This window comes from Heterodontus francisci, chromosome 3, assembly GCF_036365525.1.
Source record: "Heterodontus francisci isolate sHetFra1 chromosome 3, sHetFra1.hap1, whole genome shotgun sequence".
Taxonomy (NCBI): domain Eukaryota; kingdom Metazoa; phylum Chordata; class Chondrichthyes; order Heterodontiformes; family Heterodontidae; genus Heterodontus; species Heterodontus francisci.
Window position 1 is genome coordinate 143,052,175 of NC_090373.1, and position 14,273 is coordinate 143,066,447.

The 14,273-nt window shown below is 40.1% G+C and overlaps 1 protein-coding gene across 1 annotated transcript in view; it reads left to right on the forward strand.

The window, feature by feature from the left end:
- The window catches only part of ube3d (ubiquitin protein ligase E3D), a 207,428-nt gene extending 196,794 nt beyond the window's left edge, over positions 1-10,634 (forward strand). The window contains exon 10 of the mRNA XM_068026669.1: positions 9,258-10,634. Coding sequence (XP_067882770.1) covers positions 9,258-9,281 — 24 coding nt within the window. The 3' untranslated portion in view covers positions 9,282-10,634. The remainder of the gene's footprint in view (positions 1-9,257) is intronic.
- Positions 10,635-14,273: the final 3,639 nt, after the last annotated feature.

Sequence of the window (14,273 nt, forward strand, 5' to 3'; positions counted from 1 at the left end):
AGGTGTTTTTTTAGCCCCTGATCGCTTTAATTATCAAGAACAGGCAAATGAAGTGTTTTCTCTTAAGTTTAAAAATAAAGATAAATGTTTATTATACAACACCCAAAATATATGCAACAACACTTACTTTCATACTCATTCAGATACGCACACGCACATACGTAAGAAAAGATAGAGATTCTAAAGATAACATGCGTTGGGTCTGATGCTTTATAAAGAGTTCTCTGTTAAACTTGTTTTTCCCCGGGGTTAAGATGAAACGGTGCAGGCTTGTAATCTGTTCCCTGAAGAAAGACTTGGGATGTTCAGGAAGATGGATGCACTGTTCCAAACTGCCGCTGTTATATTCCAGCCGAAGGTCAATGGCAAAGTCCTAGTCCGATTTCTCAGGTAGAGAGTTCAAGGCTGAACTCCAATCTCTGCCTCCGTGTAGTTTAAAGATGGTGATCTTAGGCAGGGTCCTTCCTCTTCACTGGATTAGATGGAATCCTCACATTTGAACCAATAACTGAATGAACCAGCACTGATTCTGCTTTGATTGTTCCAGAATGCACTGCCACAATCCTTTTTCCTGATTGGTCAGTTTGAGTTCAAGCTGCATTGGCATTCCTCAGGTCTACCTGGGCTTGTTTCACGAGTTCACCATACAGCTAATCATTTCTCCCTGTGTGAGCTTGACAATACTCAGAAAACAAACGGTTCTTATTCAGCCACCTTGTAATTCTCAAGCACGTTGGAGATGTTTTTTTTTTGAAAAAGTGATTACAGCAAAGCACGAGGTAGCATTAGAACAGCAGAGGGCTCACTCTGTACTCCAATTAAAATGTTACATTTCCAAAAAATTTGAGGCAAATAATTTTTAATATATTCTTATACGATAGAACAACTGCATTCATCGTGATTTTGCAGTAGCTAGCCTTGGTGATAGAAAGGGTATGCGGTTGGAAGCTCAGCTCAGGGTAAAATAGTGCAGCGAGGTTACCACCAGTCTCGATCAGCCTGAGACAGTGGCTGTGGAGGGAGATGGAATCGGTGGCTAGAAAACAGAGTTGGTGGCTTGTATATAAAGCTTAATCTATTTGGCCTCAAATCGATACCCAGTGTGTCCACAGTGCCGTTCTGCAATGGCAGCCTCCCTTGGGCTTTGTCACTCACAACTCTGCCTCTGTGTAGACAACTTATTACATTTTCTCAAGACACAAATAGCCATTCAGCAGGTTCTAATTTCCAAAGGAGACTGGGCGTCCTCATAAATCAAGAAAAGTCAGTACAGAATCTGCCCTTCATTTTCACAAAACTTCCAAATAACCTTAGGCATTGTGTGCCAATGAGAAATGTTGTACTTATGATCTGTGGTGAGTTGTCTGCCTCTTATTCATTCAGTTGAACAGAAATGTAGATTGTGCATTTCTGGAGGACGCTGGGGTCATATTTTGGAAGTCAATCGCAACATAATCACTGCTACATTCAGAGCCATCAGCAGAACCTAATAACATTATTGTGTGCACTGGCATTTTAATTACTAATAAGACGAAAAGATTTACTGGTAAGTTACATTTAGATACTTTATTTCCTTTGGGTATAAACTAATTTACTTGTAACTGAAAAAAACAACTGCAACTGTTTCACTTAACTTTTGTTTTTTAATGGGTCACAGCTCATACAAAAGTAGGATTCACAACTGTTCTGTTGGTTAATAATTTTGGCTTGTTCTGGACGTATTACAGCACTATCGTTTACATGATTTATTTTGCCAGAAAAGGGTTTAGAACATAATTTGATTCTAACGTGAGCTAGGGGTTGTAGGTTATAAGTAATAGTGCATTGTAAAGGCTGTTAGAGTATCTATCACAGGCTGACAACTACCCTGGCAAACTTCACAAAACTGCAATATGCTGATTAGGGAGATAGGGGAGCAATTAGTCAAAGTTCACACTCTTAACAAGTGTCCATTGACCTTCGTTAGTAGGACATATTTATCCAAGTCATGTGAATACAGATTGTGATGAAACTTACGAACAACTAACATTGCTAAGTCTAACATCAGTGGTAGGGAAAATATTGGAAAAAAATCTGAGTGACAGGATTAATCTCCACTTGGAGAGGTAGGGATTAATCAGGGATAGTCAGCACGGCTTTGTCAGGGGGAGATCATGTCTAACAAACTTGATTGAATTTTTCGAGGAGGTGACTAGATGTGTAGATGAGGGTAAAGCGGTTGATGTAGTCTACATGGACTTCAGTAAGGCTTTTGATAATGTCCCGCATGGGAGATTGGTTAAGAAGGTAAGAGCCCATGGGATCCAGGGCAATTTGGCAAATTGGATCCAAAATTGGCTTGGTGGCAGGAGGCAGAGGGTGAGGGTCGAGGGTTGTTTTTGCGAGTGGAAGCCTGTGACCAGTGGTGTGCCGCAGGGATCGGTGCTGGGACCCTTGCTGTTTGTAGTGTACATTAATGATTTAGACGTGACTATAGGAGGTATGATCAGTAAGTTCGCAGATGACACGAAAATTGGTGGTGTCGTAAATAGTGAGGAGGAAAGCCTTAGGTTCAGGATGATATAGCTGGGCTGGTAAGATGAGCAGAGCTGTGGCAAATGGAATTTAATCCTGATAAGTGTGAGGTGATGCATTTTGGGAGGACTAACAAGGCAAGGGAATATACAATGGATGGTCGGACCCTAGGAAGTACAGAAGGTCAGAGGGACCTTGGTGTACTTGTCCATAGATCACTGAAGGCAGCAGCACAGGTGGATAAGGTGGTTAGGAAGGCATATGGGATACTTGCCTTTATTAGCCGAGGCATAGAATATAAGAGCAGGGAGGTTATGATGGAGCTGTATAAAACGCTAGTTAGGACACAGCAGGAGTTCTGTGCACAGATTTGGGCACCACACCATAGGAAGGATGTGATTGCACTAGAGATGGTGCAGAGGAGATTCAGCAGGATGTTGCCTGGGATGGAGCATTTCAGTTAATGTAGAGAGACTGGATAGGCTAGGGTTGTTTTCCTTAGAGCAGAGAATGCTGAGGGATGACCTGATTGAGGTATACAAAATTATGAGGGGCATTGATAGGATAGATAGGAAGAAACTTTTTCCCTTCGCGGAGGGGTCAGTAACCAGGGGGCATAGATTTAAGGTAAGGGGCAGGAGGTTTAGAGGTGATTTGAGGAAATAACATTTTCACCCAGAGGGTGGTTGGCATCTGGAACACACTGCCTGAAGGGGTGGTAGAGGCAGGAACCCTCACAACATTTAAGAAGTATTTAGATGAGCACTTGAAACGCCATAGCATACAAGGTTATGGGCCAAGTGCTGGAAAATGGGATTAGAATTGATAGGTGCTTCATGGCTGGCATAGACGCGATGGGTCGAAGGGCCTGTTTCTGTGCTGTATAATTCTTTGACTCTATGACTCCAACTGTTAGTCAGCCTCCTGCCTTCCATGGTTCACAGCTACAAGCTGTGAGTAAGCACGGAGACACTTTGTAATGGAGAATACAGAACAGACTTTAATCATACAGCACAGGTGATTGATCTATACAGTACAAAAGAGTAGCTTCAGGCTTCCTTCTCTTTCCAGCTCTCCCACTAACTTTGGAAAACTGTTTTCCTTTTCATACGTCAGTCCACCTACTTCAAAGGTACATTTTGCAGATAAGACTTCATGATTTACCTGTTTTTGGATCCTCAAGAACAGCTTATTTATGCAAACAATCTTAGTTGTTTACTTCAAAGGTACTTTCCACAAACAAGACTTCGTGGTCTATCTGTCCTTGATCCTTTCAAGAATAGTTTGACAGATTGTTTACATAAATATCCACTCTTTGCCATGGTTAATTGAATCTTCTGCCTATGTTTATTATACTAGTTGTTAAAATTTATGATTGATGTCCAAGTCACTTATTTCCTTGCATTGGCATTCCTTGTAGATAATAATCAGACAGAACATAATCCATCCTTTCTTCTCATTGGCACCTTAGTGTTTTCCTGTTTAACCTTAGAAAGCCTGTTGCTCTACGACCGGTTATGGTTTGATTATTAACCATTAACTTTCCAAAATGTCCAGCAATCATTCAGTTCATGTAAGTGCCGGGTAATAATCACCTCAAACAAGAGAAAGCCCAGCATCCCTTTAACCTTCAGTGGCACGACCATCAAATTCCATCCCCCTCTCCCATCACCACCCGAAGAGGTCACCGGTGACCAGAATTGAACTGGTGACCCTCTCAAAGTCTCTCCACCATTTGTGAGGCCCGAGTCAGGAGTGTGCTGGAATACCCACCACTCATCTACAGGATGCACTGTATCAACTCGCCAGTTTCTTTGACCTCTACCCCCAAGTAGGGCAAAAATAGCAATGTTGTATGAACTCCATCACATCCATATTTCCCTCCAAATCACAACCATCCTGACTTTGAGGTCTTTCACCATTGCTTCATCATCACTGGGCACAGGAGTCTGGAATTCTCTACTAAATATCATTCTGGGAGCACCAGCACTGCAAGGAGAAGGCCTTCCATCATTTGGTGTCTAGATCACCCTATGGAGAGTGACCAGTTGAAAGGGTTGCTGAAGGGCTAACTGCATCACAAACCTCTTGCTTTCAGGAGAGTAGGGCTGCAGCAAGAAAATTAAACATAAAAGGTTGCTCTGACTGCTTTTGATCTGAGTGTGACTGTTACCTTTTCTTTTGGATAATGCTTTGTGATGTGGAGTTGTTAGTTATGAGCTTCAGCTTTGGCTACATTTGCACTGAGGTGGTTAAACTTCAACCACAACTGTTTGAGGTGAAGAATTGTCATAGTAGATTGTGCAGAGGGTGATCATTGAAACATAGTGAGCGTGGAAGGCTGACCTTGATTAGTAGTGCTTTTCTTCTGTGGTTATCTTTCTGTACAGATAGTGTGTTATGAGGAAATATAGGCAGAGATCTGGTAGATAGTCATTACATAGATGCTATATTTTTACTTATTTTCTCTCCTGTTTTTCTGAAAATGCTGTCTCTAGCTTTATGCCAAAGCCCTCAAGTCACAAGATTGATGCAGATGAAGAAAACCCTTTAACACAGCTTCGCTCATCTATGTAGAAAGACACAGTAGTTTCTCTATTATGGCATGCACTGCTTCTTAAATGAACCAGGGTTTTCACCTTCACTACTGTATAAGCATGGTCCTTTCCATGTATTAATTACTGTTTATATGAAGAAATTTCCTGAATCAATCATTAATTTGCCTTTTATTACTTTGAACCTATGCCCCCTTGTTCTCCCAGTTTAAACAGTTTAGTTTAAAGTCATGGTTTGTATCTACCTTGTCTTCTATCTTTTACAGACAGGTCATAAGTGGGGTGGGTGGCTTCCGCTTTTCATCTCCCAACTGACTGTGGATAGTATTTTGTTGAAATGGTGTGTTAGTCCCTGAGTGTTTTTAGGATCAAATAAAAAGACAAGCAACAGGTTTTCTCATTGATTTAAGAAAAAGAAAGATGACTTTTTAAACAATTTCTGAAATGATTGCAACCTCATCCACACATTCATACACAAGAATAGATAGATACAGAGAAAAGGGTAGGATGCAATTAAGGTCCATATTACTGTACAAGAGTCTGTTGTTTAAAGAAACTTCGGAGTTTCTTTTGAGAGAAAATTTTATAATGGTGTTGCAGGCCTGAATGTTCCTAGTCTTAGAATTGCTGAAGTGTTGTAGTCTTCTGTGATTAAAACTCAGCCCAAAGTTGGTGATGTGAATCTGGTTTACTTTCACAGATGGAGAGTCTCAAAGTCATCTTGCAATTTGTCTGCTGCAGCGGTGGTTCAAGTTGTTATTTAGCAGGGTTCTTCTGCTTAGCTAGACCATATCTCTCAGCCTCTGGCTGTAACTGGCTTTCTGAGGTCTTTGGTTGATCTCTTCTCTCCAAAAGGCTACCTTTTAAGGTAAAAATCCATCACATTTGAGTCTCTGTCAGAGGACAAAGGGTCCTCTCCCCTGGTGTGACCAGACAATGGTCCAGCATATGCAAACCATTGCTATCTGTTGGCATCTAGATGGGGAACTTTCTGTTACAGTGGTGCTACTGCACACCTATTTATCTTAGTTTGGGCTGTGGAGTCAGTCTACAAAACCTTTGTTAGTTTATTCCTGTAGATAGGAGTCATCAGTCTGTAATGGATTCCTTTCAGTTACAGTGGGTTCTCCCCAGTTCTAATTCAGATGAGGTTAACAAGTTTCATCTTCAACAGACTGATGTGTATATTGACAGTACAGGAGGGGTCACCTGACCGCTGCTCCATTTTGTCTGTGGTATAGATATGCCCATTTTCTTGTGGTTCAGTTCAACAGCTGACCTTTATTTCATAATTCCTCCAGTTCATTGTTTATTTCATCGTGGCTTTTTCCAAGCATGACATACCACAGGGTATGATATATGCCTCTTTCCAGGTTGAAAGGCCTAAGTTTCTCCAGTCTTTCCTCAAAACTCAACCCTCTTATACTAGAGTTCAGTTTTATGACAATTTTCTGAAATACCATCAGGGATTAAATCTCTCCCTTATGTCTCTGGGCACAGAACTCAAGATGTGATTTGACCTGATCACTCTCCAACTTGACCACGACTTCCTCCAATTTACGATCTAATGTTTTGGCTATATGGTTCAGCATTCTGATTTCTTTGCCAATTGCTGCTCCATAATGATAATCAATTCTGTTACTTTACATAGCACAGTATTTAGCTGGACCTCCCAGTATTCATTGACCCTTTTATAATGATCCCAGTGCCTCACAAATCTCAACTTTCTGGTACTTGGGAATAAATACAATTCATCCTTTGGGGTTTTATTTTGTGCTCTTTCAGCCTGTCTAGGAGTTCCATCCCATTTATGTAAAAGTTGTTTATTTTATACAGTTTACTGTTATTTAGGAAGGGGATGGTGCTCATGCTTTCCTTTAATAAATGCTTGGAAAAAATTAATGATTTAGAGTAACTGTATTTTATTAATTGTTACTCTTGACTCCATTGCTGTTACCTCGCCCAAATGACCATTCTTCAGATGTGAATCTGGATAGAGAATGGTAGCCAACTATTCTACTATGAAAAAGATCACCAATATTTTCTCAGCTGACATCCATGCATCTGCACTTTCCAGTACAGTGCTGGTTAGTAAATAAACCTTGGATGATATTTCTCTTCAATTATAGTTGCTTGATTGAGAACAGCTAAACCATCACAAAGCAAACTAAAATTTGAGATGTACTGGTCTATATGCCTTGGTACTATACCAGACTTTACACACAAGGCCATCAGAGTGCTATGTCATTATTTAAAGACATCATCACAATGGGAACTGTATTTGAAGTATAAACTTTGCAAGCTCAATTTATATTTAAGATGGCAAACTGTATTGTTGATACAATCTCTACAGAATGTCCATACATTGCATTTTGTTTTGGTTTACAAATGAAAAAAATGAAGGCCTCTCTTTGGTTTCAGTATATTTGCTATGCTTAGAATTTATGGGAGTTCATACAATAAAATAATGTGCATCATGTTAGTGTTGTAAATCTTGCCACTGATGAGGATTTTCAAGAAGACACCTTCAATGGATTAAATTCGGTATGTGAATCCATTGAAAGTACATTAATAACTCCTCTATCAACATCTTGCTGTGATTCGTCTGATTATCAAAGTGTTCACATTTACTTGCAGTGCATGTTACGCCTTTAGTTGCTGCTACAATAGTTGATTTTGATGACGAAGGTGACCTGTGTCTGTCACATAATGGTTGTGTGATGACAAATAGCAGCTGTTTTATAGTGAGAGTATGTGGTTAACTGCCTTCAGTCTGCTTGCAACTGTAGGCTTTGACTTCTGGGTAGGGCTGTGGCGTGAATTTGTCAGCATGCTCAACTCAACTACCATTTTGCTTTTTTTAAACCTTGCAGAATTTCAGCATGAAACTTTTTGCTAAAGCATTTCACTTTACATTTTTTACTCAAAATAGCTTGCGTGAAAATATTTAATGTTATTTGTATTAAATTATGCAGTTGCATTGGTTGTCAGAGCATACCATTCCACATCCCTAACTCTCTTTCTCACCCAGTCATGCATCTCCCTTTATGCTCTTGGGCCTTTCCTGAGACTAACTCCCCCAAAAGTTATGTCTGCAGCATCCTGTTACCCTTTTGCTCTTCTTTTGTTACTTCTGCCAAGTATCTGTTTCTGAGGTGTGTGTGTCTCTCTCTCTCTGCCCCCCTGCTCACACCACCTGGTTAACATGTGGACTGGGCTTTTCACCTGTTCTATTCATGGATCCCACCACCAGCATGCTCTACCCCACTCAGAGGTGGTTACTGAAGCATTTAGAGAGTTGTTAACTGTTTGTAGATTTCTATTTCCCTCAACTCCCACCCATTCTTCTCCATTGTTTCATTGGCTGTAAAGCACTTTGAGACATCAGGTGGTCATGAAAAGTGCTATATAAATGCAAGTCTTTTCTTTTATTACACCCATTCTATCCCTCTTCGGTCTCCTCTCCCATTCTTTCCACAGCTCTCCCTCTCCCTTGCACATATTTGCACCTGTTGTTCTTCCCGCTCATTTTCTCCTTGACCATTTTTCCCATTGTCTCCCTATTCTCCTCTGGCCTCCTGTTCTCTTTCCTTTTACCCTCGCTGCCCTTCTCATCTACCTCTATTCCTTTTCCTTCTCCCTCCCCCTGCTACCTCTCATATACCTCTTCTCTATTTTCCCCCTCCCACCCACTCCACTCTCGTTTCTGGCCTCCATTGTCACAGGCATCCCTTTTTCTGGTCCTGGTTCAGTTAACCCTGTTTGACCTGCCGTTTACTTGGTTTTGACTCCCAGTGTGCACTGTCAGCGGAAATTGACTATTTAAAAAAAACTTTTCATATTTGATCCAGGTACAAAATCTAATATAATACAAGATCTTCCTTGGAAAATCTAGTCAAAGATACTTGTCCCACACCACCTGGGTTGAAAAGCAATGCCAGGCTTGGGTCTTAAAATCCTATCGACTGTTAGGAGTTATTTATTTATGATCACATCAGAAAATGAGGAAAACCTGTGGATTGTGGAGCTGAAGTTCTATGAAGGTTTGGACTCCAAGAAATCTTTGTATTGTATGGTGGTGTGTTATATTGTACTCATGTTTGTTATATTGTACTCTTACTTATGCTACTTAGATCAGTAGATCTTTAAATGCCTCATGTGCCTAATTTTTTTCCCCTTCCCTCACAGGTAGCATTTTTGAAACTGGATTGATGGTGGTCGTTACCAGATGGGAGAAGTGCTTGGATTAGAAAAGACTACAGATTTTCCCACTGTGAATCAATTACGGAATAATAAAAAAAATCAGCTTAGAAAAGTACTATTTTAAAAAAACTGAATCTGATTATAACAAGCCAGTTGAACACCCTTAATGAGAGAACTCTGATCTCAACAGTCATGGCGCGCCAAGATAAAATGTGGATTTTGGCTTTATGCCAGGTTGATCAGCAATCCATAAATCATTTACTGGAATAAATCCCTGCAGTTTTGACAGCAGCAGTCGAAAGTTCATCATCACAGCCTGAAAATATTGAAAGATGATTATTTAGGAATGTTTCTTGTATAAAACATATCCATTATATCAACAGGGAAAGTACTGCATATTGTGATATGGTATCAGCTGATGCTGTAATCCTTTTAGGTGAAATGTCACCGTCATCACTTCATTCTCTTAGAACGTAAACAACAACTTATATTTATATAGCACCTTTAATGTCATAAAATGTCTCGAAGCACTTTTGCAGGAGCATTATAGAGCAAAGTTTGATGCAGAGCCACATAAGGAGATATTAGAGTAGATGACCTAAAGCTCAGCCAAAGAGGTAGGTTTTAAGGAGCGTCTCAAAGAAGAAAAGAAAGAGTGAGATGGAGCAGTTTAGGGAGGGAATTCCAGAGCGTAGGGCCAATTAAACATTAGTATTAAACGATTAAACATTAAAATTTAATAAATCTACAATTAATAAATTAACAGCATGATGAGAAGTTAAAGGTTTCAATTGACAAATCTGGAAGTTATCCAAATTCTCTCTCTCCATTTTCAGAACAGATGTGTTTAGAGGTCTGCAAACTTACTGGAGTTACCTTGCAATATGAACAGGCTAGAGCTATTTTGAGGCATAAAAGCCAATAGCACAAAACTGACTTTTTAACGTTATAAACTTAATAATTGAGATTGTCAGTCATGTAGGCTAAAGGGAATTAATATGTCCTGTTGTGAGTAATTGTACCAAGATTTGGATGTTAGTAGGCTTGCTTGTATGAAAATCTAAACTTCAGAGTTGATTCTGCAAAGTGCGGTGTAGAAATGACTGCATGTCCAATTTGCTTTCAGCTCAGTCCTGGTGAATACCCCAGACTGGGAAAGAGTTAAAGATAAAAAATATTCCTTTCAGTACCAATTTTTAAAAGCGAGCTGTTGCAATGAGCTATGGTTAACAGTATTTTTGGGTTTCTTTTCTCTTGATTTTTTATTTGAATATTTCTGTTTATATGATGTGTTGATGACTTCAGTGAGGGTTGGGGGAATCGTGAATTTACAGCAGTAAATTATAGTTGTTGATCCATCAATTGTGATCTTTTCCTTGTGCCAGTTATTTCACCTCCCTTGCACTCGAGCCTTTATTAAGGACTTATTTGGCCATAGACACAGCAAGCGATCGAGGCCCCTTACATTTCACCATACCCAACTTCAAGTTAACTTTCTACTTGTATCTCATGGCATGAAAGTAAATGTTCTGCGTCATTTTCCAAGAAAAATAAAACAAAGACTTTTTAAGCATATAACATGTCAAACAATAATCAACACAATGTTGCATATTGGGGACGGACTGTTTGCTCCTCGAAGCATGTCCTATCCAAACATGATGCAGCCACAGAAAAAAAATCTGTGGCCAATGTAGGAAAAGCTCTGGGAAAAAAAATCTGTGGCCAATGTAGGAAAAGCTCTGGGAAATTGCTCTGTGACTTTCTTAGACAGTTGTACAGCCCAAGTATAATATCCTTGGTTTTATAAGGTATTGACCTAGCAGTATAATCTAAAATCCTATATGCCTTTCCACATTGCATGTGGACCTTCAATGGTTCTTCAACTATGACTCCCAAAGTTCCTCTTCTGTTCTGTAAGCTTTAATAGCTATTGCTGTGTTGTCGAAACATACTTGCAGTTGCCCTGATCCAGGTTAATTGGATTTCTTCACGTTGAATGATTGCTACTGCACATGGACTCATCCCCCAACTTCTCCAAATTAGCCTGTACACAATTTATATTTGATAAAACACCAACTCACATTTTTATGTCATCTACAAAATTGGGAATGGTTCCATTAATGCTGTCATCCAAATAATTTTCAGTGAGCATCTGCCCCAACACCCTTTGGAACTCTATTTTTGACCTGTGCCACATAGATCTAACCGCAATTGATGATGACCCTCTCTGTACAAGGTTACAACCAGTTACCTTGACAGGATAATATGTGCCCGCCAATCTCATATGCTACAATCATTTCCAATCATGTACTATATGGCACTTTCTCAAAAGCTTTTTGGAAATCGAAGTACTGTATTTAACAACTACCAGACTGCCATCATGCACTGATCTGAGAACTTCCTCAAAGAACTCAATCTGGGTAGTGAAGCAGGACTTCACTGAAATATAGTTTGCTCTCTTCACGCCTTTAGTGAGAAATAACAATTTAAGTCATATAACCCATTGCAATGCTTTTTTGCCTTCAATCTGGGGGAAGAAAGGAATTACGGCATTAAAAATCAATTGATTCAGTCAATTGACTATGAACTGAACGAGTGCTCAGAATTGAACAAGCGTTCACCACTGATATTGGACACAGTGATTTATAGAAATATGCAAAACGTTATTCCCATTTGGTAAAGTATCAACCAAATTCTAATCTGAGATTTTCTTAAGAGAATGATAAGACTCTACAGTTTATGGAGGGTCAATTAATTTATGAGCTGGTCTATAACCCCCTTCTTTCATGTTATTCCTGTTGACAGCTTGCAAAGTCTCAGCTGCATGTAACAGTTTCTATGTTATGATGTGAGAAAATCCAAATCCGTTAAACAGTTCAGTAGCATCACCTTCAATGTAGCCCGGCAGATGATATGATGACACTTGACAACGATACTGTTCAGAAAGTCTGGAGGTCTCCAGCTTTATAGGAGGACCTTCTGTGAAATCTGCTGTGATATCAATTTGATACATTATGTTGTTTTTCACGATACAAAAAAGTCACTTTCTGCATTGACTTGCTAACCAAGTTGAATCGCTAGTAGTGTTTCGAATAACCATCGTACACAAGTTACACTCTTCCATTTTGCGGAGAACTTCTTGTTCTTCATTTCAAACAAAAAGCAGCCGCAAGTTATCCTTATTAACTCACTTTAGTGCATTTGCTGCAATCCAAATTGAAGGGCTTTGGGCATCCACATAAGCCAACTAGCAAGTTGGTGATAAAAGCAGAATTTATACTGTTAAATCTTTAGCTTTGGAATCATCAAGAGAAAAGATAACTGGTTGATGTGAGACAGATTGAGGTAGAGTTGATTAGTATTTGCCCTGTTACATTTCATGTACAGTGATGACTTTGTGGACATAAGCTAAATAAATTCATAGCAAAAAAAAAAGCTAAAATCTCTGCCATCATTTCCGAATCGAGCAATCAGCTCTGATATAATTGAATCAACAGGAATGTTTATTTTGAGGTGAGACTGTTTGTTCATTGTCATCCGGAAAATGGTGGTTGTCTTTTCTCAAGTTCTTCCATTAAATATTAGTTTAGTTTAGAGATACAGCACTGAAACAGGCCCTTCGGCCCACCGAGTCTGTGCCGACCATCAACCACCCATTTTATACTAATCCTACACTAATTCCATATTCCTACCACATTCCCACTATATTTCCCTATACTAGGGGCAATTTATAATGGCCAATTAACCTATCAACCTGCAAGTCTTTTGGCATGTGGGAGGAAACCGGAGCACCCGGAGGAAACCCACGCAGACACAGGGAGAACTTGCAAACTCCACACAGGCAGTACCCAGAATTGAACCCGGGTCGCTGGAGCTGTGAGGCTGCGGTGCTAACCACTGCGCCACTGTGCCGCCCTATTTTATCACTCAATAAGTAGAGCCCTTTTGATTTGTTCTTTTTTTCCAGATTGATGGATCCACAAAAAAATGACTATGATTCTAACCTGAAACAAAAGTTGTCCTGCTCTTAACAGGCCCCAAAATGTCTGGCATTGACGTCTTACCTGATGGCGTAGACACGTAGTATGGGCAATGACATCACCAGTATGATGCGTACACATCCCAGTATTAACTTTCAGTGCCAGATTATGGAAGGGAAATAGCTTGAGCTGAGTCCAGTTGGTCATCTTGTTCATCGCTGCTTAATAAGCTCCTCTTACTAAAGCTTATTTGGAGTAAAGCAACAGAGAGCAGAAGCAAAATGTGCCAACATTGATGAGGTAAATGAATAAGTTAAATCCATGCACAGTGGCGTAGTGGTTAGCACTGCAGCCTCACAGCTCCAGGGACCCGGGTTCAATTCTGGGTACTGTCTGTGCGGAGTTTACAAGTTCTCCCTGTGACTGCGTGGGTTTTCGCCAAGTGCTCCGGTGTCTTCCCACAGCCAAAGACTTGCAGGTGATAGGTAAATTGGCCATTGTAAATTGACCCTAGTGTAGGTAGGTGGTAGGGAATATAGGATTACTGTAGGGTTAGTATATAAATGGGTGGTTGTTGGTCGGCACAGACTCGGTGGGCCGAAAGGGCCTGTTTCAGTGCTGTATCTCTAAATAAATAAATAAATGACGGGACCTAACCAGGGGTAGAAAATACCTTCAGAACAGGATGATAAATTTAAGAATACGTTTGTAAACACTGATATAGGGCCTCTGTGCTACAAGGCTCATGGTGACCTGCTCAGAGACTATACCTGTTTAGATTAATAATTACCCTGTTCCCATTTCAGCTTGCACTTCATCCTCCGTGAGAGGGTCATTAATACCAAAAAGTGTTCTTTGGTTACACAGTTGGTACGTCCTGGGCCCTTGAATGTTCTGGGTGGGAATGGAATTCAGCATTGAGGGGGAGCAGAGAGGTAATTTACTTTGAAAAAAATTCTCCCACTTCTGCTTGGTAACCTTTTATATTAAATCACTGAATTGTTGGGACTGCCATTAAGAC